General features: G+C 33.7%; 1 protein-coding gene across 3 annotated transcripts in view; it reads right to left on the bottom strand.

Moving 5' to 3' along the window:
• Positions 1 to 26,671, bottom strand: part of LOC125651497 (macrophage mannose receptor 1-like) — a 66,857-nt gene that overhangs the window by 17,499 nt on the left and 22,687 nt on the right. For 2 of the 3 annotated variants that reach the window (XR_008803459.1, XM_056166948.1), the window contains exons 10-34: positions 26,528 to 26,634; positions 26,127 to 26,256; positions 25,781 to 25,869; positions 25,326 to 25,440; positions 24,825 to 24,937; positions 24,455 to 24,628; positions 24,080 to 24,199; positions 20,999 to 21,115; positions 20,601 to 20,645; positions 20,343 to 20,519; positions 19,684 to 19,929; positions 18,427 to 18,581; positions 18,189 to 18,293; positions 17,693 to 17,808; positions 17,239 to 17,381; positions 16,904 to 17,115; positions 16,690 to 16,808; positions 16,378 to 16,430; positions 13,992 to 14,159; positions 8,750 to 8,788; positions 8,409 to 8,566; positions 8,008 to 8,057; positions 7,465 to 7,565; positions 3,815 to 3,955; positions 3,565 to 3,678 (exon numbers count right to left, since the gene is read on the bottom strand). Coding sequence is in view for 2 of the 3 variants with exons in the window: in XM_056166948.1 (XP_056022923.1) it covers positions 3,565 to 3,678; positions 3,815 to 3,955; positions 7,465 to 7,565; positions 8,008 to 8,057; positions 8,409 to 8,566; positions 8,750 to 8,788; positions 13,992 to 14,159; positions 16,378 to 16,430; positions 16,690 to 16,808; positions 16,904 to 17,115; positions 17,239 to 17,381; positions 17,693 to 17,808; positions 18,189 to 18,293; positions 18,427 to 18,581; positions 19,684 to 19,929; positions 20,343 to 20,519; positions 20,601 to 20,645; positions 20,999 to 21,115; positions 24,080 to 24,199; positions 24,455 to 24,628; positions 24,825 to 24,937; positions 25,326 to 25,440; positions 25,781 to 25,869; positions 26,127 to 26,256; positions 26,528 to 26,634 (3,107 nt within the window). In the remaining variant the exon portion in view is untranslated. Of the gene's footprint in view, positions 1 to 3,564; positions 3,679 to 3,814; positions 3,956 to 7,464; positions 7,566 to 8,007; positions 8,058 to 8,408; positions 8,567 to 8,749; positions 8,789 to 13,991; positions 14,160 to 16,377; positions 16,431 to 16,689; positions 16,809 to 16,903; positions 17,116 to 17,238; positions 17,382 to 17,692; positions 17,809 to 18,188; positions 18,294 to 18,426; positions 18,582 to 19,683; positions 19,930 to 20,342; positions 20,520 to 20,600; positions 20,646 to 20,998; positions 21,116 to 24,079; positions 24,200 to 24,454; positions 24,629 to 24,824; positions 24,942 to 25,325; positions 25,441 to 25,780; positions 25,870 to 26,126; positions 26,257 to 26,527; positions 26,635 to 26,671 lie in introns of all 3 variants that reach the window. The other variant, XM_048880117.2, reaches the window with a different exon arrangement.

Genomic DNA, 26,671 nt, shown 5'->3' with positions numbered 1-26,671 from the left:
GTGTAGATGTTGAACAGCATGGGCGCGAGGACCGATCCCTGGGGGACACCGCAGCCCAACTCAGTGGCACGAGACTTCGCTCCCTTCACTTTGACAATCTGGGTCCGATTGGTATGATAGGACGCGAACCGCATGAGCACAGTGTCCTTAATTCCAAGGCCCTTGAGTATCTGCAGCAAGCGTGAATGATCTACAGTGTCAAAGGCAGCCGATAGGTCCAATTACATTAGGAAGACAGCCTTCTGCTCTCCAATGGCACATACCACATCGTTGTGAACTTGCAGAAGTGCCGTCTCAGTACTATGCCCCTAACGGTAAGCACTTTGGAATGGCTCCAGTAGATTGTTCTCATGAGGTAGGTTTGTATCTGTGCTGCTACAACCTTCTCAATCAACTTGGATAGATATGTAAGGTTAGACACTGGCCGGTAGTTCTTTGGTATGTCAGGGTCCAGTGAAGCCTTTTTTAGAAGTGATGTGACAATAGCTCCTTTGAAAGATGTTGGGAAGAAACCATTCTCAAGTGGCTTATCTATAATAGAAGTGATGACGGGAGCAAGAGCTGTGACTTCTTGCTTCACAAGGGATGTAGACATAGGGTCCAGTTCACAGCTCTTGTTGACAGATTACCTCATTAACTTTGTGACCTCATCCACAGTAACATGTTGGAAATGGCTAAGATTAGTTTCATTGCTGAGTGCTGGTGGGTCAACAAGTGGATTGTGATTGTCACATGTAATGGAACTACGAATTCGTGTTTTTTTTTTCTGCACAAAAAAGTCACTGAACATGTCAGCCAGATCTGATGGAAATTTGTCGGCAGGCAATGGAGTGGTGGACTTCCTACCAAGCAGCTTGTTGACCACTCTGAAAAGCTGCTTACTGTCACCTTTGTTATCATGCACCAAAGGCCTGTAATACTGGAACTTAGCCGCATCAATGAGTATGTTCACCTCTTCCCTGCACTGAATATAAATATCTCTGTGTACCATGAGTCCTGATTTGCGCCACAGTGTCTCAGCTTGTCTGCGTCTCTGCATCGGCTCTCTAATAGAGCTGTTGTACCACTCAAATTCTGGTTTGATGGTGATCGTGCGAGTTCTGAGTGGTGCGAGCGAGTTCATAATGAACGAAAGTTTACTACTGTAGAGTTCTGTGATGTCAGTGAGTGACATCTCAGTTGCCGTCGATGAACACAGAGTGAAGCTGGTGACAGCATGACTGAGAGCACTGGGGTCAATGGCCTTGACTTTGTGATAGGTCACTGACTGTTTAGGCAGCTGGGATTTGGACATCGAGAGATTTACAAACAGAGGGAAATGATCCGGGAAGCCATGGTCCTCAACAAACTGACATGGATATAACAAGGTCCAGTGTGTGGCCACTGCGATGGGTGCTCTGAGTGACATGAATTGTATCTCATGAAGTGGGTCACATACCTTTTGAAACTACATGATTTATTGTGGTTATTCATGAACTGGGGTGATATATTACAACGTACAAGAACTGTAATAGCGCGAATTCATTCGTTCTGAATATACTTGTATACAGCCCACTGCCATCTTTGTTGATATGACGTATATACCAGGCTGAGTTTTGCATTTTGTATACCTGTGATTTTACTGGTTATCCATTATTAGATGTAACAAAGATTATTGCTAGAACAATTGTAATAAGTTATTTATTATAATCAAGCAGTCATCTGTACCTTACAACAGCTTATCATTGTGCTTGTATAGAACAGTGCTTGGTTGACATCGTCTGATAGACGATTCGATATTTTTATGACGGATATACATATTACTGGTAACTGAATATTTACTTACAGTTTAGGATAACATCCAACATAGTCACATTAATTTATTCCATGTTTACTTGTTAAATTACAGCATGTTTTTGATTATGTATTTTATATGTACGGTAAACTTGTTTGGCACTGTACGACAAAACTCATGTGCGGTACCGTACATTGCAGCAATTGGTCGAGTGTCTTCGTACAGCTATTTTATTGGTTGTCCTATCACGTGGTACCTTGGAAAGTGTATATATATATATATATATATATATATATATATATATATATATATGAGTTAATCATCAAATACTGGCAGATAATTATGTCTGAAGTTCACCTTGCGCCAAGTACGAAACACTGAATTCCTATTACTGTTCGATCGTCCAATTGATTAAGACCAATACACTGGATATCTATTTATACCTTTTGGAAACATTATTATTAATTACTATGTAAGTATGCTCTGACAGTCACCGTGAGGCCCCGCCCTCTTTCTGCCGTATCCCTGTACGCCACCGACCAGGTTATATTTTACACTTGTTGTTAATGCTGAAATGTGTTGACAAATTATTGTTACCTTTGAGAAACTCTCAATATTGATTGGAGCACCACTCTTGTGTGTTTACAGTGTGATTTATATTTTACAACACCCCCCCCTCATTTATTAAAGACCATCCGTGGGGAGCTTACAATATACATGTTTTTGTGACAATCATAACCATGTAAATATATCACAAATGATGATTAAAGCAACGTCTTCTACATTGCATGAAATACTAGAATATACAAATGTTGTTTAAGGTTGGAATTTTGTTTGTTTTCTCTGTAATGTACTAGTCTCCCAAGAAACAATCCCTTAAACAACATTTGTATATTCTATAGATTAACCGAGGAAAAGTTAATCTGATGGTAAACCTAGTGCAAATTCTAAAACAAACGTGAAGATTAAGAATTAGGACGAAGAAATATAGAAGGAAAATGATAATAAGGAGTATCAGTATTAAATTAAGACTCCAATTTTATAGACTTGATATTCAGAATTGATTATTTTATTGACCGATGTTTTGTTAATAAAATTTATTATATACCCATCAATGTATCGTTCTTTGATACTGTGGATTTCACAGCGTGTGATCCGGTTTTCCGGATCACCACACTGTGGTTTTCTGGTTCCGTATCAGTATCCTCTGAAACTGATGCCGTCACAATGCATCAACGCAACGTTATTTGTGGAAATATTGACCGCGTCACAAAACAAAACTGCGTACACAAAAGATAATTTCATGGTATGTCTGTGTTTCTGATAATTTGGATTACATTTATTATCTTATAAATGTGGATTTAAAATGCAGAAGGGGGTATATAATAAATTTATCATTACTACAGTAACTTGATCCGAAGAGTTGAATCACGTCTCGTTGACAGGCGCGGATCATCAGATCAAACTCGACGCTTCGCGTCTCGTGTGATCTGATGATCCGCGCCTGTCAACTCGACGTGATCTGACTCTTCGGATCAAGTTACTGTAGTAATAATATAAATGTATCATTGTATTTCATTTCTTGATAAACGCGCTGCGACATGTAAGTAACTTTTCAATTTGACTTGGTAGCTGGTTATGCAAATTTCCACATGGTTCCATTATTTTGATGCCCCCATAATAGAGACTAGACACGAATACATCAATCACATCAGCCGTAGCGTTATTGTATTTTTGCTCACAGAAAATTAGGGAAAGAATCTGTCCTTACCGATAAGTTTCGAACCTACCTTGTTCTATTTGGTCACCAACGGATAACATTGATCCACCTTTCGTCGTTTTGCAATCAGATTTTGCGTTTGACCAACTTTTCGCATTTGTCACTAACTTATAGCATTTACTATCTGAAAATATGAACTCATAATGAATAAACCAACTTTCTACATTTGCCGAAAAGATAAGATGTTCCGAGATTATTCATTCAAGTTTAGTGGTAGAAATTTTTCCGAGATTCGTGGATGTTGATACATAAGTACTTACTGTATGGTGATGGAATGTACTGCGATGGACACCCCCCTTTTATAACCACAGAGGATGTCTTTCCAGAATCGCTAGCTTTTCGTTTCTTGCAGATGAATCCTGCTATTTCAGTTCCACAATTGATGTCATTCCACATTCCACCTAAAAGGATATTAGGAAAAATACATTAGCAAGAATAATTTACCTTAATGGTCATTGTATTTGGGAAATTAAGTAGCGATTTTCAGAATGTCACAGGTATATCAAAAGCATTATAGAATTATCGATTGATTCATTTGACAGTATATATCACAATTATAGATGTTTATATTGAGACGTTTTGTGAAAGCTGTTGTGCTTTCCTACACAGTATCGTTTACGTTGACATCCATTGAGGTGTTGATAAAGTATCGAATCATTTAGATACAATGAACATCATTATCTAGCATATCTTACTGTTAATAATTCATACAATGAACATCATTATCTAGCATAGCTTACTGTTAATAATTCATACAATGAGGATCATTATCTAGCATAACTTACTGTTAATAATTCATACAATGAACATTATTATCTAGCATAGCTTACTGTTAATAATTCATACAATGAACATCATTATCTAGCATATCTTACTGTTAATAATTCATACAATGAACATCATTATCTAGCATATCTTACTGTTAATAATTCATACAATGAACATTATTATCTAGCATAGCTTACTGTTAATAATTCATACAATGAACATTATTATCTAGCATATCTTACTGTTAATAATTCATACAATGAGGACCATTATCTAGCATAGCTTACTGTTAATAATTCATACAATGAACATCATTATCTAGCATATTTTACTGTTAATAATTCATACAATGAACATTATTATCTAGCATAACTTACTGTTAATAATTCATACAATGAACATTATTATCTAGCATAACTTACTGTTAATAATTCATACAATGAACATTATTATCTAGCATAGCTTACTGTTAATAATTCATACAATGAACATTATTATCTAGCATAACTTACTGTTAATAATTCATACAATGAACATTATTATCTAGCATAGCTTACTGTTAATAATTCATACAATGAAGACCATTATCTAGCATAGCTTACTGTTAATAATTCATACAATGAACATCATTATCTAGCATATCTTACTGTTAACAATTCATACAATGAACATCATTATCTAGCATATCTTACTGTTAATAATTCATACAATGAACATCATTATCTAGCATATCTTACTGTTAATAATTCATACAATGAGGACCATTATCTAGCATATCTTACTGTTAATAATTCATACAATGAACATCATCATCTAGCATATCTTACTGTTAATAATTCATACAATGAGGACCATTATCTAACATATCTTACTGTTAATAATTCATACAATGAACATCATTATCTAGCATATCTTACTGTTAATAATTCATACAATGAACATCATTATCTAGCATATCTTACTGTTAATAATTCATACAATGAGGACCATTATCTAACATATCTTACCGTTAACAATTCATACAATGAGGACCATTATCTAGCATAGCTTACTGTTAACAATTCATACAATGAGGACCATTATCTTACATAGCTTACTGTTGACAATTCTCGGAGGGGGGTGGGGTGGGTGAGGTGGGGATTAGTGTTTCTTCGTAACTCGAAGAACTATGATAAATAGTTACAGCTGTATAGATATGACTGAAAGCGTAATATTAATTCTTTTTCAATCAATAAGTTGGTGTTATTATGTTTTGCATTTCGACCTACTAATACTATTACCGAAATTTCTCGTTAATTTGTTTCATTGTCAGCGAACATGCTGTTATTGATTTCACCAATTGTTATGTCATTTAAAATCGTCCTTTATATTCCAAAATTAATGTGATTCTCCATTTTTTATGAGATTGATCGCTGTTCGTAATCTTCATTTTTTCTACTTGTGAACAAATATATCGGTGATCTTTAGATGCGAAAATTATCGTCTTGTTTTTCGATCTATATAAAAAAGGACTTAAAATTCATAAAGTCAAAACAATTAAATCCCAGTTTCATGAGCAATATATCTATGATTTAAAATGCAACTTATGAAATAATATTGCATCAGCTTTTATTTTGATATTTAAGTCATTTCATTTATTATTTAACAAGATGCAATCTAGTGGTAATGCATGTAAGGAGATAAAAACTGGCCGATGCAAAACATCATTAAAAGATAATACAAGTAAAATTTTATTTTGATTGCATAAAAACCTATCCCAGCAATACATATGAAGTAAAATTTGACTTGAAAGTATGTTAATCTACCACCATACGTACGGACCAAGACGCTTGGAAATAGACGGTTTATGCGTCTGGTGCTGCTCTGTGGAACATTTTGCCTGAAACAATGAGGTCCGAATGGAATCTAACTCGATTTAAAACGTGTTTAAAAACTTTTCTTTTTATAAAAGCATATAGAGACTACTCTTAGGTCTTCACTCATCTTAATGTTTTAACTGTTGACAATGTTGTATTTGTTTTTCATATGCACATCTGTTTTCAATAACCCTTATAAGCACGCCTTTATTCGAAATTGTTCTCTGCAAATTTGCGAATATTTAGTGTTCAATATCTAAAGTATTTCTGACATGAAAGGTAATATGATAAGTGTATTTTTTTCACAATCTTATCAAGTTCCTAACAAATCTTCATTCTACTTTTAATTTGACTCGAGGATGAGGGGGAGCGAGGGGGTCTCATTAGCTACGATTTAGAAACTACGGGTTATATATATATATATATATATATATGAACAAATATAGCCTAGTGTGCTTATAGTCATTGTTGTAGAAATTGTATTTGTGTGAACGATATGAATCACCAAAACATATGAAAATTACATAATCGCAAATATAAAGATAACGTCGACAGAGTGATTGATATGAGAATTTTTACAATTCTTGTTTAGTTACATGTACAAGAATGGGCAGAACTAATACTGTGTTTGCCAAAAACAAACAAACATCGCTCGATCTCTGCTTCTTGTTTATGAATTGTTCAATTATTTATAGTCAATGCGACATTCTACAATATACTACGGGTCAATTGTAGGGGTAAATATTTTAACATCGTTTAAGTAATGCAGGGTTGCACAACATAGTCAAACTATTCAAAAACATACGTTTTTTTTAAAAATCAAATATACAAAGTGGATAGAAATTGTATTTACTCAAATTTATTTCAGTTCAATATTTCAATATCATCAACTGTACTATAATAATAATGATGTCCTTTATTTAAACAGGATAGCACAATTAGTTTAAAACTAGTTTACATTGTGGTCCTGAAAACATATATACAGACAGCAGTATCATACAGATACAATATAAAATAGTATATGAAGGTATGTTGTATACATACATGTATGCTATTTACATATTTAAAACTGAAAATAAAACAAAATAAACAAATAAAAATAAAACTGAAAATAATCAAAAACTGAAGGCATTATCCGTGTCATCACTGTGATGACAACAAAATGTGATGAAGTTAGCAGTTATTTGTACTATGCATACCTGTGACGTGTACTGAAACTTGCTACTGGATTTAGCTGGTTCTTAATTTCCATCACAAAGACCTTGCGTTATACGTGTATCAAATACCTTTTTTAATATGAGAACAACCTTCCAATCCCAGATGATCATTTGGTTCACCAGGAGACCACCTTGTGAAGTCCACTGGTGTAGCATCCGTCCATCGAAATCTGTTTGAGATGTACAAAGGAAAATGTAATATGAATCACTAAACGTCTTTCAATGAATTATATCGTAATACCATCATCGACATCATTTATTGAAAAAATGAGATTTGAACAGCAAAAACACAAAGATGGATTAAATGTATTGAAGATTTATGAACAATTACCATGCATATTTAATTGTTATGTTACAAACCCACTACTGAGTTTAAATTTTATCTTGTCTTCAATGAAGGTATTTATTGGCGGTATTGTTTAAAACATATTGGGACGCATTATTGTGCTTATATGGTAAACAATCAAACGTTTCTATGTGATTAAAGGACGAAAGACACAAGACAACAACAGAAAAATGACGAATACACAAGGAAAACATCATTACAAATATTACATATAAAATGTCGTCAAATACTGAAAGTTAGTCAAATGTTCAGACAGGAATACATACCCATCATTCTGTGATCTTACTAGACCTATCCACAACACTTCCCATGAAATCTGCAGGAGAACACAAAGTGCGAACTGTAACCCTTTCTTATTAGACAGCTATTCCTACCTATTCATTATTCTTCAGCTTAAATTTGTACATGCATTTCTAGATCTTTGGTAATTGATATTGAAACACACACATATGTACAGCATAAAATACGACAAGTTCAATTCTATTTACAATATTGTGGCATTTCAGATATTTTTCTAATTTATGTACATGCATAAATGTGCTCCGAAATATTTTGTTGTCTTTCATAATAATGAAGACTTACAATAAAAGACTCCTCTCTCTAATGAGTGTAAAGAATGCAGAATCAGCATCTACAGATAATCATATACGTATTAAATTAGAATTACGTCTGATAGGAAAATGTTTTCTTCCTGGCTGTGAATACTCGCTAACTCCGCATCGTTCTGTCTACAGATTTTCTGTGCCTGGTGGAAACTTGTTTTCGTTTTATTTATTTTATAACAGGAACCGTTAAAGCGTACGAAATCCTCATCGTCACATTTTTCTGAAAAATAACGTGTATCAAAATGAAATATCTGTTCTTTTATCGTCGAGAACTGTTCCGTGTTCGTTTTCCAATCATATCAGTTCATTACCAAGTCGTTCAGCGTTCGTTCACCGCTCCACTGGTGTAATACACTATGAACAGGATCTGTATATTATAATGATGATCATAAAAGTGACTTACCCAAAGTTGGAAGTTGAAACTGGTCTTTTATCACACCACCTAGAATAATTCGTAGTTTAAAAATGTGTTATGTAGCTCGAGATGTTAACAGAAATACATGTATTACTTTTAACATGGTCAGTATTGTTATAACTGTTCAGTTGCGTGCTCATAATGATGACGTGGAAGTAACTCCATAGTTCTTGTTTTATATTTATAAGAAATGCAAGATTTTACTTGAAAATTTCGATTTAAAAATACATCCATAGTTTGGAGACAAATATCCGAACCAGTATATGCATGATCATTATTGTTCATCCTTGGATCAATGAGTGCTTCCAAAGAACTCCACATGCTTAATTTTAATAAAGGAAGTTTAAATGCACTCTACTCGTGTAAATGAAAAAAAAATCGTATTTTCTAAAAGTATGATACTCTTTGGAAATTCAGCATTAAATTAAAACATTGATGCCAATATCCTCTATTTTTCAATAAAAGTGTCGACAATTCAACACGACAGACAAATTTATTGAAGGAAACAAGTAAACTGAGAAAAATGGAATACATATAAGGAATGACCTTCTTTTTAAAATTATTAGTAGTTGCTGATGTAATTCTGTTGTTTAATAATTAACGCTATAAAATGCATGATTCACATTGCTATATTTAGTTTTACCCCTACCCTACGTTACAAACACGTTTGAATGCAAGGTAAAGATAACGAACAGTGATCAATCTCATAACTCCTACAAGCAATGCAAAATAGATAGTTGGGCAAACACGGACCCCTGGACACACCAGAGGTGGGATCAGGTGCCTAGGAAGAGTAAGCATCACCTGTCGACCGGTCACACCCGCCGTGAGCCTTATATTCTGTTCAGGTAAACGGAGTTATCCGCAGTTAAAATCAGTGTGCCAATGAACGGCTTAACAATCGGTATGAAACACGTCAGATAGCATTTGACCCTATGGTAGGTTGTATTGACGAACTAGATCGTCAGAAAGACCATGGAATTTGCCAAATGCTGACTTCAATCGAGACTGAATCTGAAAGACTGCACAATGTACCATGTAAAGTTGGTTAAAAGTTTGTTTTAAAGTGCCTATATTTTCTACATATCAAGGAATTGAAAGTTACGTTTCACTCGAGTCTCTTTACCTTTTTTCTTATTAGGAGTTGTTTGAGGATACATGCAATTTGTGCCGCTTTCTATGAAATCGTAAACATTCTCGTATATTGGATATTTTTATTAATGAAAGAAAGGCAATGGCAATAGGCTACCCAGATCGACTTTGGTATTGTCAAATATTTGAAATCATTTAAAATCTTTGCACTTGAAAGCTGGCTGACTGTAGCAACAGAAAATGAAAACGAGAAAGGAAAAGCTATTATATGATATATGTATATTAGGTATCATGACGATTTGATAAAGTATTTTTTTTAACTTACTGAAAAACGTTTAAAAAATTCATGAAAATCCCTGTTAACTTTGACAAATTTCATAAAATTGTCATATTTGATACATTTTATGAATATCTATGTTGTCTTTGATGTATTTCAAAATATCGATGAAAAGGCCATGTATAGAATGAAACTAGAGCGATTCCATCAAACGTATCAAATTTTTGAGCAGAGGTTACAATGTGGTATGCCATTTTAAGAAAAATTATGGTGAAAATCTTAAATTATATATAATGATAATAATTCATATATATATATATTAAAATTTGTTACACTCTAAAGAGCCGAACTACACGGCAAAAGCGGTAAGTGTAATTAATTAAGTGTGGATCATGTGTACTTAGTCATTGTTGGATATATTTTTTCTACTTATTACCTATACCATGGACATTTTGTGCAATTTTGATATATATATATATATATATATATATATATATATATATATGCATGTAAGGTGAAGATAACGAACAAGTGATCAATCTCATAACTCCTACAAGCAATACAAAATAGATAGTTGAGCAAACACGGACCCCTGGACACACCAGAGGTGGGATCAGGTGCCAAGGAGGAGTAAGCATCCCCTGTTGTATATATATATATAACACGAACTTTAATTTGTTTTATTATTTATATCGAAGGTTTAACATATGCATGTACATAAATACACTATAACAGATTTATAGTATATGTCGATGATTGATATATCAATGTTAGAAAATATGTCATGTTCTACAATGCGCTTGAAGTTACTTTTATATCGAATACTAACATTATTATGACTTATGAACTGATATATCGCACTTCAAAGTCACCTTCATTGGAAATGTACATCCTTTATTAACGTGCACTCATGTGTGTGTGTGCGATTTACTGCAAATACACAAAAATAAGTAGAAGTGATACCTAACATTTAATAAAAATTACCATAGTTAACAAATATTCTATCAATCTCAGTAAGTAACATTGTTCAGTAAATATCAAACACATTGTCCCGTGGGGACACGGGTTAGAATAGGTCCTCAGTAACCCCTTGCTTGTCGTTAGAGGCGACTAAATGGGGTTGTCCTTCGGATGAGACCGCAAAAACCGAGGTCCCGTGTCACAGCAGGTGTGGCACGATAAAGATCCCTCCCTGCTCAATGGACATAAGCGCCGAGCATAGGCGTAAATTTTGTAGCCCTTCACCGGCTGTGGTGACGTTTCCATATGAGTGAAATATTCTCGAGAGGGACGTTCAACAATATACAATCAATCAATCAATCAATCAAACACATGTACTCTAGAAAACTGCACATACTCTACCAAAACAAATTCATCTAATATAAATAGGTATTAGAAAACATTCCATCAATGAATGAAAATTGCAGAAAGCACAAAACATTGCATAGAACGTTTACAGTATAATTCGTAAATCTTCAATAACGCCTTTTAAGGAGGCTAGCGGCTAAAAAATATTTTTCAAAATTCCTTTAATTAGCAAACATGCTCGTTAATTGCATCAACTAAGATTTATTGGGAAGACTAAATCACGATCAAATTTACCTATATTATTTAATTGCATCTTAGTGTTTTTCATATCAGGTGAACATAAAAACAACAAAAACAACTTGAAATACAGATATAGAGTGGAAAGAGTTAGGAAATAACAATAATATCATATGAATAAATACAATGGAATAACTGAATATAACTAAAGTATTAACAAACAAAAAATAATAGATCACAATTTTCTGTTAATACATAGTTCACAAAAATGCTAAAATTGAAAATTAAAAACAGTAACCATGGAATATTGTTCGACTTATAGCACAATGAAGGTGAAGATAACGAACAGTGATCAATATCACAACTCCTATAAGGAATGCAAAATAAAGAGTTGGGCAAACACAAACTCCTAGATACACCAGAGGTGGGATCAGGTGCGTATTTATATTAATCAATATACGTAATGTGTAAACAGATCATATCAGTAAAAATGCTGGTAAATTTTAAAGAATTGAAATCGGTCAAATTATCAAATCATTTGGCATATAACTAGTTGCCTTTCGTTGGAAATTTAGAAAAAATGTTGATAAAACGTAAAATGATTTTTCTCTTTAAAATTCATTAATCCAAGTTTACCATTACTATTCTCTTTAAATAATGCTTTAATACCCTGTTATTTTCATATTTTGGTAACAGTCCAGAACCAGCAATTTTATCAGCGCTGAATTTAGACAATACCTTTGCTGCGACTAAATATGAGAGAAAAGTGGGTTTTTTCCCCTGATTTTGCATTTTCTATACTGTAAAACACTGCCGACATCATTCAAATTAAAACTAAATTTTATCCTGATAGATTGAAACAGGGTTTTTCGTAATCCCATAAAGAAGCACAACATTTTCAAAGAGCTTCAGGTAGTGGTCGAGTATACAATTTCTCCTTCCTTGTAAAGATACACACAATCAAAGCAATCCCAGTTGTAGCAGTATGAAAGCGGATAATTTCCCCATCTGCGATCATATGCTGGTTGACTTTATCTCCACAGCCAGTAAACATTTTACAGTTTGTGTAATTGATCATAACCCTAAATAAAGATGATTGTATTTGTAGATGAAAAGAATACCGTATAGCGGTTTTTTCCGCGAGGTACTAAATTTGGCTTATTTTAGCGGTTAGGTAGCTTTCCGCCAAAATATCACTCGCCAAATATGCATTCAATGGTGACTTCAGTATTTTCCAGGGAAATAACTTTTCCCTGTTCGCCAAAATCCATTCCGCTAAAGTTATTAGCATACCTTTGATCCAGAAAATGGCCAAATTTTAGACCCGCTGAAAAACCCGCTATACGGTAAAACACTGGTGTTACACATACAACTGTATAATATTTTAATATTCTTTAAGTCAATATATTTTTCAAGCGTAGGTCTTGGGCTTCATTTTTCAATTTAAGAAATTTGTAATTTCTCATATACTAATGAGTAATATGTGAAAAATGCATGTTGATTTTAATGAAATATTAGGTAGTAAAAGGGGGAAAATCATCATATACATTACCTAAATTCTAAAGACGTCAGCCGTAGGAGGGTTCTTTATGGAGTGTGATTTTAAGAGACTTGTGCTTGAGACGGTATAGGTGATAATCAGGTTCGTTGTTGCAGCTGTAGATATTGTTGTTGTTTACATCGACACAAGACTCTTTCACCCGTTTTACACATAAAATGCCCGTTCATGTCTCTGGTTTTTTTTTTTACTGTTTATCTTCGCCATTGTTGTTGTCAGGGACTATTATTACTTTGCGCGAATGAAGAGTCTTTTAAGAAATTCCCGATACTTTTAGGGAAGTTACACGACTTCGAAGTGAAAATCATTTTTGTTTAGAGATAATAATAATAATATTCATATAGCGCCCTAAATAAAACAAATTACTCTAAGGCGCTTTATAAGGGTAAGAAGTGGAATAAAACAATAAAATACAATTAAATGAAATTAATGACAATTATATCTATAAAATTACCAACATGAAACACTATAATTAAGATCATTAGCTAAAGTTTTCTGTTTTGTTGCTCTACAATGGCCATGACCCAAGATCCCTATTAAATTCAGAACTACCACAGGTCAAGAAATGCTTCATAAGTGGTGTTAAATTACAAGAAAGCATACGAAATTGGACGTAAACATAGTCATTAAGGAACTGAAATTTCAAATTAATTCAATATCTGCAAATTGTTTGCCAAATCAGGTCCATATCATATATCTTTTAGAAACGCATCGTGTTGAGTGAGAGTGTTGAGATATGAAAAATAAAGATTACAAACCTTTCTTCACTTTGCAAATGAATGGAAGCCTCACTGCACAAAAACGATCATTAAAACGTCTATTTGAACGTTTGTATGTGCCACAATTCTCATTACCCTGCCAATTATCTGGTTGGGACGACATCCATCTTGTATAATCTGACGGCGTTCCATCCGACCATCGCCAATCTGTATCAATGCAAAGTTTATTCTCATCGTTATATTACCTGTTTATCTATTATCCGTTTTAAAGAATTGTCAGTGTAAATATTAAACAGACTCAAACAAGATATTTACGGAACATATTATTGCAGATGATCTGATTTGCAAATACAAGATATGACTGGGTCTATTGCTGTCTGTCGTGTTTCATACCAACTAATAGGCCGTTCTTTAAATATTGATTTTGACTACGAATTGCAACGTTTACCTGATCAAGATATATAAATGTAGGACTCGCGGAGAGTGTGACCGATCAACGAGGGATGCTTACTCCTCCCGGTCATCTGATTCAACCTGCGGTATGTCCAGATGCCCATGTTTTCTCTTCTCTTAATTTGTATTTTTATGGGATTTATAGTGTATTCTTTATAGCAGTTATCACATTGATCATTGTTATCCTCACCTTTTCATTGATAATTGTTCCTTGTCTTTGCTTGTTCATTATCAAATATATATTTAATTGTTCATTATCACAAATATCTTTACTTGTTCATTATTAAAAATCGATGTAAATCGAATGTAGATTCTAAACAAAATTGTAAAGAACTTTAAGTAAATTTAAAATCATAAAATTCAAAATCAGCGTCAAAACGTATGAGTTTTCAACACTTTGCACTGCCATTCCACATGGTGAATTAAAGAAGAAACTTTTGACATCAGGGATAGTTGCCCCAATAAAAGTGGAAAAAGAATATATTCATATCTAGTGATCAGTCATTCACAAAATAACTTTGTTAAACACCATTTTGATTCTATGCAGAAATTGATATTAAAAACATGCTGGAGTTCCTTGTTGGCAATATCCTCGTAGTCTAGGCATTCTCGTGAGCATGAATTGTTCTCCTTTGTTAACTGACCTGTTTTTATATTCTCATGAGGCAGAATTTATTCAAAAGCTTCTACTTGAGGAGAAAAATCTTTCTGTTGCCTTCAACTCGACATTTCGGTACATGTATATCGACGAGGTTTTATCTATCAACAATCATCATTTTCATTTATATTTCGATTCGATATATCACAATGAACTCGAGATAAAAGACACCAGAGTCTTCCACATCTGCTTTGTATTTACATATTGAACACAGATGCTAACGGCAATCTAATAACTCAACTTTATGCTAAACAATATGCTTTTAGTTTCTCCATCGTCAACTTTTATATTTATTTAGCAATATTCCATTATCATATGCATATGGTTTTTATGTCTTCCAACTGATTCGATACGGAAGAGCTTGATCTATGTATGATCAGTTTTTAAATCACGACAGACTACTGACAAACAAGTAGATGTTACATGAGTTTTAAGAGTCCCATTTAAAGGCAGCATATCGCAAATTCAATGGTCGTTATAAGGATCTAGTTTGCCAATACAACCTGTCATTCGATTAAATGTTGTCTGACGTGTTTCTTAACAATTGTTAGGCCGTTCTTTATGCACTGGTTTTGACTACGGATTATTTCGTTTACCCGATCAAGATATAGGGCTCACGGTGGGTGTGACCTGTTGATAGTAGCTAGGTTGACAGGGGATGCTTATTCCTTTTAGGAACCAGATCCCACTTCTGGTATATCCAGGGATCCGTGTTTGCCCAACTCTTAATTTTGTATTCCCTGTGGGAGTTTTGAGATTAGTCAATGTTCGTCATCCTCACCTTTTTGTAGTTTTGATAAATGCATGAGTAGTCAATATGCATATATCAAAAATTAATTTCTAAATGAAATGCGAGAACACTTCTACTTAAACTCCTGTTTTACAGATTAAAACTGTTTAAAGTTACTATTTTGAAAGAAAGCTTAACCGAATCTGAAAGAGAACATACAAACCCTCACATTGAACATTGTTATAATACAATGGAAATGTGAAGATCACGAACAGTGATTGACCTAATAACTCCTATAAAATATATAACTAAGAATAGGTCAAACGCGGACTCTTGGTTATACCAGAGATGGGTCAGGTGCCTAGGAGAGTAGGCATTCCCTGCTTACTGGTGACACCCGCCATAAGCCCTATATCTCGATCGGGTAAACGGAGTGATCCGTAGTCAAAATCATTGTGTAAAAACCGCCGCAAATTGGTATCAGACAGCATTTTACACAATGACAGACTGCATTAGTAAATGATATCGTTATACACAACATCATACATGATATACAAATGAAAATGTTTTTTCTTTTGCCGTACCACTCTCCTTTTCTCTGTCATTGAGTCCAAACCAGAAATCATTAGAACTTATCCTAAGGATAGATAAAACAAATAATTCAAAACTACTTTTCAAAATGTGAATATTGAGAAAGAAATTCAGAGGAAATGATACTCAGTTGCCATTAAATTAGTTACTAATTCATCTTAACGAAAACGATAGAATTCAACAATTTTAGATGTGAAAAGTAAAGGGACATAGATGGTATTTTAATCTATATTCATTAATTCGTTTATCATTGATATCATAAAATGAATATTTATCATTTAAATACAAATTCTGCAGTAGTTTACCCATAAGTTATCGTTGAAAGTTGTGTAGATTCTGAATAAGAATGAATACTAGCTAGATCCGCCCCGATTCCTCGACAGTAGGCTCGTGCTCTTGTCCAGCTTAAATTATCTCCAAATACCTACACATGCAATGATTCTATATCTTTATCAATAAATGACACCAATAAATATATTTTAGACGATCATTTAAAAGATATGCAATGCAAACATCTACCTTAAAGCAATGATTATTGATGGTCAACCATTCACTTGGACATATCAAAGGCGGGGTTGTTGTGGTAGGAACTGTAGAAGTGGTATATCCGTCCCGTAGGTTCTCACAAACGTAATTCTGTTTCGTTGTACAGTTTTTGAACGACCATATTCCAGCAGGAATTGTTGTAGTCATAGCAGCACAACCTTCAGCCAAGTCGAATGAGGTTGAATCTAGCAATTACAAGTCTCATTCGTAGAATATCAAGAATGTATCATTATATTATGGAAATCAACATTGACAAGGGAAATAAATTATCATCATTTCAATGAAACTGGTATCTCTATGTTTCTCACCAAGAACATCACCAAATCGGAAGTCAACAACGTGCCCACTATTCCACATCGTTATGGTATCATTGGACTTTGTTTCCTTGTATCCTATCCAAAAGTTTCCATTCTTTCCGATTAGTTGACTTGACAAAAAAGCTTGAACATACCTATAATCAGTTCAATTCATACTTTAATTCAAATCCAATTTAAGTTCTGGAACTGCATGCAATAGACATGTATCGTTTTCCTAGACATTTCAATTTTAGGCGTGTTACCACAGTATTGACAGTTATATTTAAACATTTGGTGAGATTGACGTCTACTGTGTTAATAATACGGAGCAAACATTGAATAACACGCAATAACATGTTATGATAATTTGTTTGAAGACATAGATTGCTGTAAAAGTTAAACAGACTGATGCCTTGAAAATGAGATATCTATAAGCTTTTGATGGGATTATTTAAAGTATACACACTGATTATTGACGGTAGCTAAATGTCCATGTTGTGTTTCACATCGAGCTTGAGCTTCACTCCATGTGACTTCTTCAGTACTGAATTTGTAGCACATTGATGCGTAGCTTACATAATTCTAAAGTGAATGCATTCATAGTCAAATATTTTAGAATATACTGGTAAAATTGCAGATGAATTTTTTATCTATATTATATATTCCCCCATGATAGGCTTATTGTAAATTTAAGTCATCGCCCATCAATTATCTTGCATGAAAGGCGAAGATAACGAACAGTGATAAATATCGATACTCATGAGTTAATGAATTTACCATTCAGTTAAAATGCACGAGACAGGAAATATATTTGATTGGACAAAAATTTGTTTATCTTTAAAATAAATGAATTTCAAATCCTTTTTAGTATGATTAAACAATACCCCTTCAAAATAGTATCTTTCAACATTGTTCAAACCTTACTTATATAATACTTATATCATTATCTAATTATAGCATACCTCCCTGCAACCGGGATATGATGTTATTCCCTTTTTCTGCTTTGGAGCTTTGCAAATCAAACCCGGCATAATCCAGTCGCATTTTCGATCAAACCAAAGGCCATTCTTTTGGAAAATAAAAGATAAGTATAAAATCTAAGTACCCTGTGTGTTTGTCAATAGAAATATGTTCTTTGCAATTTCTATTGCAGATATTTCATGACGATACATAAAGGAAACAATAATAAAAATCGCTTACACTATAAGCCATTGCAGTACAACCTTCTTGATTACTAATATATCCCTGGGGCTCTGCTTCTCTCCAGAGACTAAAGGAGACTTCATCGTGATTTTCCCACGTAAAAGTGTTACCAGTTAGATCTCTGAGGCCTATCCAAAATCCTCCATAAATCACTGAAAAAGTTTAAATCAGCCGTCATGCTATTAAAATTATATGATCCATTAAGATGTAACATGTTCAACGTATAAAGTGTGAACTTTTCCCATGAATTGGAAATCTAAAACATATCATTAAAACGAAATTGAAAAGAACGATGTTATAAAATAATTTTTGGGTAATAGAATAAATAAAGTCAGGTGATGCAGGCACCTGGAAAGTTGGACTGTTAAGCAAAATGCTTGATTGAATTTGCAAGTATCTCTGTTTTTATGCAATAATCAAAGTCAACATTGATACTAATAAATTTGTTCCATAGTCCAACTCTACTTATCTGCAATCAATAAAATAGTTATGGTAGAGATCCATGATCTCAAAATAGATTTTTAATTTGATAATTTTACAGATACAAAATTTTATGTCATTCTATCATTTAATTGTTTTATTGCTGCATTCGTATTTCCCTTGCAGAGCGCCTTAAGGTCGATCGATCCTCATGTGACGTCATAGGTTTATGCAAAAATCTTAATGAATTAAACTTTACGCATGTTAGAAATATATCTTTCTGAGTAATATTATTCACTGGATATAATAAAAAATCTGGTAAACTGTTAATACTGAAAAAGTTTATATTTTCCATATATAATCAATTATTTATGATTTTAAAAATGTTGTCAAGGGCAATAACTCCTGTGCTAGAATTTCCTCAACTGGATGTCTATTATACATTGGTTTCCCTAATATACATGATTAATCTATACATATTTATGAATTAGCAGTTTTTTTTTAAACTGTTAATATTCAAATTTTGTCATTTCAACAAATTTTTATCTATTTTTATTATTCTGTTTAACGAAAATGTGTGATTTTCTGATGTTGATATATACTTCTGTTTTTGTATGTCTGACATCTATAAAAAGGTGGCAACATTTACATTTTCTTTGGTTATTAATTGAATTAAACTACATGTATATTGAGTGGAAGTTAATAAAGTTTTTCCACTTTTAACCATTAATATTGATAGATCCCATGAAGATGGAGCTACCTTAATTTGTTTTATATAAGGCGTTATATAAATGTTATCATTATATTATATATGGTATTTATGTCTATACACACCTGCATTACAAGCGCCACATGTTTTTCCACAATGATTTACCATCCATTCTGGATTATTCTCACAACCGTTTTGTGATGCATATGCTTGACAGTTCTCAGTATCAAGAACGTCCGTGCAATTTCTGTTGCATTTCTTGCAGGCGGCTGGGCACTGTTTTACCATATACAATAAATCATCCGTACATTTACCAGCGGCAGCCATCTCAGAACAGTGTGTATCGTTTGGGTGGACATTAAAACAGTAATCTGGTGAAATGAATTTCTATCTTATCATGTTATAAAGACGAAAAAATGAACGATTGTATTGTATTAATAATCATTTCCACAAACCTTTGATATCTAATTTTGACATTTTGACATCGTTTAGCTAAATTACTATTCGTACAGACATATCTAATGATATGGTCTTTTGTATCAATAGAACTAGAAAGTTGATAATAAATACATATTGAACTTGCAAACTATGCAATATGTAATTCTTAGCCTTAATATTTTCATTTAAATAATTGTAACTTAATAAAATAATAAAGAATCAATTTCGCCATTCCAAATGATAAAATTGTGCACGAAATACACAGGGAGAGAAAGATATATATATATATATATATATATATATATATATATACGAAGACAAACAGACGAACAGACAGGAAGCATACCGGAAGGAAGTTGACTAAACAAGAAGTTCTGCTCAGCTTGGTCAACCACTGATGCCAGAAAACCGTTGTTGTTTCTGCAGAACTGACTTGCCTCATTCCACGTCATTTTCTGTCTTTCAACCAAGAAACAATTATCTTTATAAGACTTCCAGCCATCAGGACAAATCTTTCCACTTCCTAGAAAAACATACATCCGTCAATGCCGCTACGAAACGTCAAACATAACGGCTGAAATATCGCATTTAAAAGTTACTGTACCATTGTTTGTTGGAGGGGATGTTGTTGCGATAGTTCTTGATGGTCCTGGGAATAAAGTAAATTTTATTAACAAAGACGCTGTCTTGAAATGATACAACACAGAATATCGATATTTGTAATTGATATTGTATATGGATACAAAGTTGTATACCAAACAATACCCAAATTGTAGACTATAAGCGTTTCAATCGGTCTTATATGTAAATGTTATCATTGATATTCACTAAAGCGATACCGAAAAGGAGATCAATACGATATTTAAACGTCTTAAACAACCAAACCACTATCAAAACATGCTTCAATTCTTTAATTTATTTACTCTTTGTCGTAATTAAACAAATGATTAAATGGACAGTTTGAAAATCGCTGTTATTAAACCAGTGGAAACGCATGCATACGCCGTTTTTCGCAGATGGAGGAATGTCTTTGACTACATGACACATCTGACCATTTTCCATTCCTTGAAAACATTGCAACACATTCTTCCGTTCCAGACATTTGTCCATCAGGTTGCTCTGTGAAGAAAAAAGTTTTTGTAGCAATTTAGTGCGACTCTTTTTCATTAGTCCTAACAGAGGAAACCGAACATATAAGATATTACAGTTCTTCGATCGATCGAGAATCGTCATCCAATCGTCTGATAATATCATATATATTTGGCTGTTCTATCTATCTATCTATTTATCTATCTATCTATTTATCTAATTATCTAATTATCTACCTATCCATCCATCTATCTATCTATCTATCTATCTATTTATTTATCTATTTATCACCTGTTCTGCACACATCCAGTTAAAACGTTAAAAATGAAACAAATATGTACAGCCGAAATACATCATGGCCGATACGGCTCTTCCCTTTTTTTTTTTATTTCACATATACATATAATTATATACTAGCGGAAAAAAGAAACTGTGCATTTTAAAATATAGTATAATTTTTCTATATTTATTGTTTATATTTATAAAATCTAAACAATCGATAAAGGTGATGTATTTGAACAATATCGGATAGTACCCGGCTCAGATGCACGGACTTTTTCATGGTTAGTGAACACATGTTTATTGAAGTGTTCGTACGCACGAGTTTTACTGGCCAATACTGTTTGGAGTAAGAAGTGTAAAAGGTTTGTTTGGACACTATTCGTTAAGGAAAGCACTTTAGTGTTGACAAAATTTACCCTTCTGTCATGCCACGACTCAGCGAAAACCAACGTAATCGTGCTGTTGAGATGCTTCAAGCTGGAATGGCACAAAATATCGTAGCAAGACACTTTGGAGTTCATCGGAACACCATCCAGTCAGTATGGAGATGTTCCCAACAATCTGGTAACATTCGGGATCAACCACGTTCTGGGCGTCCTCGTGTGACGTCGCGTCGACAGGACAACCACGTTAGACTTGTGCACCTGAGAAATCGTTTCCAGACAGCAAGTTTGACCAATCGGTCCAAGAACTGTGCGTAATCGTTTGCGTGAGCACATCAGAAGCGCCCAATACTGCTTCAACGTCATCGTATCGCTAGACTAGCGTGGTGCAGACGACATCTGCGATTCAGAATACAGGACTGGGCCAATATTCTGTTCACTGATGAATCCTGATTTCATTTGGATAGCAGTGACGGCCGTTGTAGAGTGTATCATCGCGTTGGGGATCGGTACCAGGACGCTTGTGTTGTGCAACGTCGACAATTCGGTGGAGGTAGCGTTATAGTGTGCATGGGGTGAAATAACAGCACATGGAAGGACCCCTCTACAAATTGTCAATGTAAATCTCACCGGCGTACGCTATCGAGACGAAATTATTCAGCGCCATGTGATACCCTTCATACAGAGACAGTAACATCACATCACTCTGCAGCAAGACAAAGCAAGGGCAGATGTTGCATGTGTGGTCAGAGACATTTTTGTTCAACAGAACGTCGATGTTTTGCCTTGGCCAGCTGTTTTTCCCCGATTTATGGCCGATCGAGCACGTCTGGGATGAAATGGAACGACGTCTACGCCGTTTACCAAATCAGCCAGTGACTGGCTGATTTAGGCCAGGCTTCAACCAACATCTGGAACAACATCCCTCAAGCATTTCTGAACACTTTAGTGGCATCAATGAGGCGCCTTTGTCAAGCATGCGTGAATGCAAATGTTGGTCACACGCGTTATTAACTTTGTTAATTCAATTTCGAATACCAGTGTCTTTCGAGTGTGCTGAAATTGACGTTATTCGACGTTAACATTAATGGATTATGAAATGTTGTAACGAATACATTTGTTAACAGTATTACAAAAAATAAAATTTGTTCACATTATTTCTTATTATTTTTTCATATATTAGATAATGCACAGTTTCTTTTTTCCGCTAGTATATTATAATATATAATATAAGGTAGCTACATCCTCATGTAACTTATCGATATTAATGTTTGAAAGTTGAAAAACTATTAATTCCATTCGATATAGCTAAATGAAATGTGAAGATAACGAACAGTGATCAATCTCATAACTCCTACAAGCAATACAAAATAGATAGTTGGGTAAACACGGACCCCTCGACACACCAGAGGTGGGATCAGGTGCCTAGGAGGAGTAAGCATCCCCTGTCGACTGGTCACACCCGTTGTGAGCCCTATATCCTGTTGAGGTGTACGGAGTTATCCACAGTCAAAATCAGTGTGCCAAGAAGGGCTTAACAATCGGTATGAAACACGTCAGACAGCATTTGACCCAATGATAGGTTGTTTTGGCAAACTTGATCGTTATAACGATCATAGAATTTAAGAAATGCTGACTTCAATCGAGACTGTTGAAACCCCTGTACCATCAACTTGTTTTAATAAGCACCAAAATGTATATGTTGCCAACTTTATAAAATGTAAGACATACCAAAACAGAAGTATAGATCTATATCAGAAAATCATTTTCGTAAAACAGAATAATAAAAAATAGATAAAAATTGTTATAATGACAAATGTTTAATGTCATCAGTTTAGAAAAACTGCATACATATAAATATATGTATATTAATTGCGGATATTCGGGAAATCATTGTATAATATACATACAGTATAGAAAATGCTAGCATAAGAGTTATTGCCTTTGACAATATTTTTTCATTATGAATGATTATTATCTATGGATATAGTTTACTAAATTGTTTTTTATTTCATGATGTGAATACAATTCATCCGAAAGATATATTTTTATCATGCGCAAAGTTTGATTCAATAAAGATTTTTGCAAAAACTATGAAATCACACGAGGATCAATCAACCTTAAATGATTTTTTTGAAAATCAACTAAAAGGATATCTTAAAAACTATCAGCAATTCTATCGACTGGTAAACACATCGTAATCTTTTTTTTTTAAATAACCATTTTCGTTGAATGACAAAGTCATCCCAATATACTGTTCTGGATTAAGAGCATACTTAAGATAAAATTTCAATGCAGTAACACGTGAAACAACTAAGGAAGAAATTACCGGGAAACCAATTGTAGAATGAAAAGGGTGACCCATCGCTCCAACTAAATCCCTTTCCTTCACCACGAGAATTCGCTCCAATCCATACTGTGACGTACTCGGTGGAGGATTGTAGAAAACCTACATTACAAATAGTGACTGGCCACTTGAAGTTTTCTAAGTATTTTTTTCAGAGTGCGATATACTATACGAATATCATTGCTACCTTTCCAAAATCTGACCAATTCGTCAAATATGTCAGATTACCTTCAAAATAGAATTAACATAGTATCCTCCATATGTCGAGATTATTCATCACGATTGCAAACATATACGTTTTAGAATTTTCCGTCAAAGCATTATAGCTATTTAGAGAAATATATATCGAAATACTACCAGTGATGTATCCCTGTTCTCGGGCGTTATCTATGCTAAGTAGGTGAGCGCCGACTTTGGTACAATTATCCTCTGCTACTGACCACGTGAACATTTCTTTTTGAAGCAGATAGCAAGAGTCGCCATTTGGGGAATCTGTCCATTCCTCTCCACACTCAGACAATGTTTTGTTTCCTGGGTTTCGAAAGTAAACATATAATACAGTACAACATACAATACTTTTGACACCGACCAACTAAATTCCTAAAGAATATATAGGCGTGTATTTTTCATTTCCTGATATAGTTCGACAGAGTTTCTGTAGAAGAAAAGTGAACACAAAGACCAATCTATTTTAAGAAACACACATCTCATCACTTGCAAATATAACCTTTGTTTTCATCCTTCATCATATTTTTTTTCCAGTTCGCAGAACCGACTTCCATGTAACACAGGGTACTGACTGCTGACGTACAGGGGATGTCCGCGAACCATTTACCATTTCTACCTAAAAGACATTTGATTGGACAATCGTTTTACAGAGATTCGTTAAGAAATTACAGATAGTGAAATATTTATGTTTTTAAGCGTATGAAACTCAATGTTTTCCGGTTTCAGATTTGTAAATTGTGGAGTTTTATCCCTTTTACTTAAAACTATTTTGAAGTTTATCAGAGAAAAACCACAGACAATAAAGTTAGAATGAATTGGCAGAAATGCATGAAAATAGCAAAAATGTTTGTCTTATTCTAAAAATCATGGACATTTACACGTTAGGATAATTTACACGTACTGCGAAAACAAAAAGAATTTTTCGCATTGATATGTGTCGTACAAAGTGAAATTTATAACATTGCTGATATAATTTGTGCAATAGGCAGAAAATGATGACTTGCCTACATCGATGTAGGCGCAATCGAATCCGATGTTCTTTGTGTCATTAAACCAGTTTGTATACGCAGGTTGTATACTTCTGGAATCCCATATCCAGTCACCATATGAATTTTCTATAGTGATAAACAAATATAGAATTCAATCAACTGCTTGAAAAAGTAATAAATAGTAAGTAATTTCATCAATCTTAGAGTTGTCGAAGAAAGAATGAATTTGGCAATTGTAGTAGATGGATTATAAATATTTTTTTTGAAAAGTTATTTTCCCGCCAAAATTCTATCAATATATGATCGACAATATCACTCACATGATTATTAAACATACTCTATATTATATTGAAGTCTCCGGCATATGCTAATCATCACTAATACAGAATATGTAAACGTTCTAGCAGATATGTAATTACATTCAATAACTTACGTACTCTTATTTCATATTTATTTGGTAACATACTTTTAAGATTCAACCAGAGGCGATTATCATTCTCGATCCCAGACTCTTGTCTTTGAACAAGGTTGTGAACAAATATTTGTACATCAAAACTGAAAGATGACATGAATGGATTCATGAAATCAATACAACCACTCTTCTGAACAATAAATTATGTAGTTTTTAATTAAGCATAAAAAATATTACAATATATTCCCGACTTATTTTTAGTTCAGAAAACTAATATATGAGAAAAGTAAATTGCTATATTCAGAAGGAGGAATTTTCATAAAAAATAATTGAAAGTAATAAGTCTATGTTTTCAGACAAAATAACGGGATTCCTTTAAAAAGAGAAGATTGGTGTTTACTCTGGAATGTCAAGAAGAATGGAATCCATATTTCTGCAATAATCTCCGGCGTTATACCACGACGTCTGTAAGGTGTTGATATACTTATAACAGATACGCTGATGGAATACCCATCCGGATGGACAGGTACCTAAAATGTGATTTTGAAAACATCTACACATTCTTTTTATTCATTCATCGACGCTAGGTGACGAAAATAATAGGCAAAATATGCAATAATCAAAACATAGCAAATAGTTTGTTGTCTCTAATTAGTCATATAAAAGACGAATATATTCGAATTGGCAAAGATATCCTTTATATCTGAACTTGGTATCTTTTATGCTATATCATATCAATTAAATTATAAAAGTGGATAATGGATAGAATAAGAAAATCTTGGAATCTTGGAATTGTTTTACCTTCGGGTCTTGAACAGGCGAAAAAGTTTTTCAATTTGCAGTCTTGCGTTACCCAGTTCAATGAGTCTTTACTTTCTTTTACAACAATACAGGTGTCGTTGGTTGGACTGTAGAAAATATATCATCCTAGTTCTCCAAAGTTTA

The sequence above is a fragment of the Ostrea edulis genome, chromosome 5, assembly GCF_947568905.1.
Source record: "Ostrea edulis chromosome 5, xbOstEdul1.1, whole genome shotgun sequence".
In the NCBI taxonomy this organism is placed as follows: Eukaryota; Metazoa; Mollusca; class Bivalvia; order Ostreida; family Ostreidae; genus Ostrea; species Ostrea edulis.
This window is presented reverse-complemented; position numbering and strand designations above follow the sequence as displayed.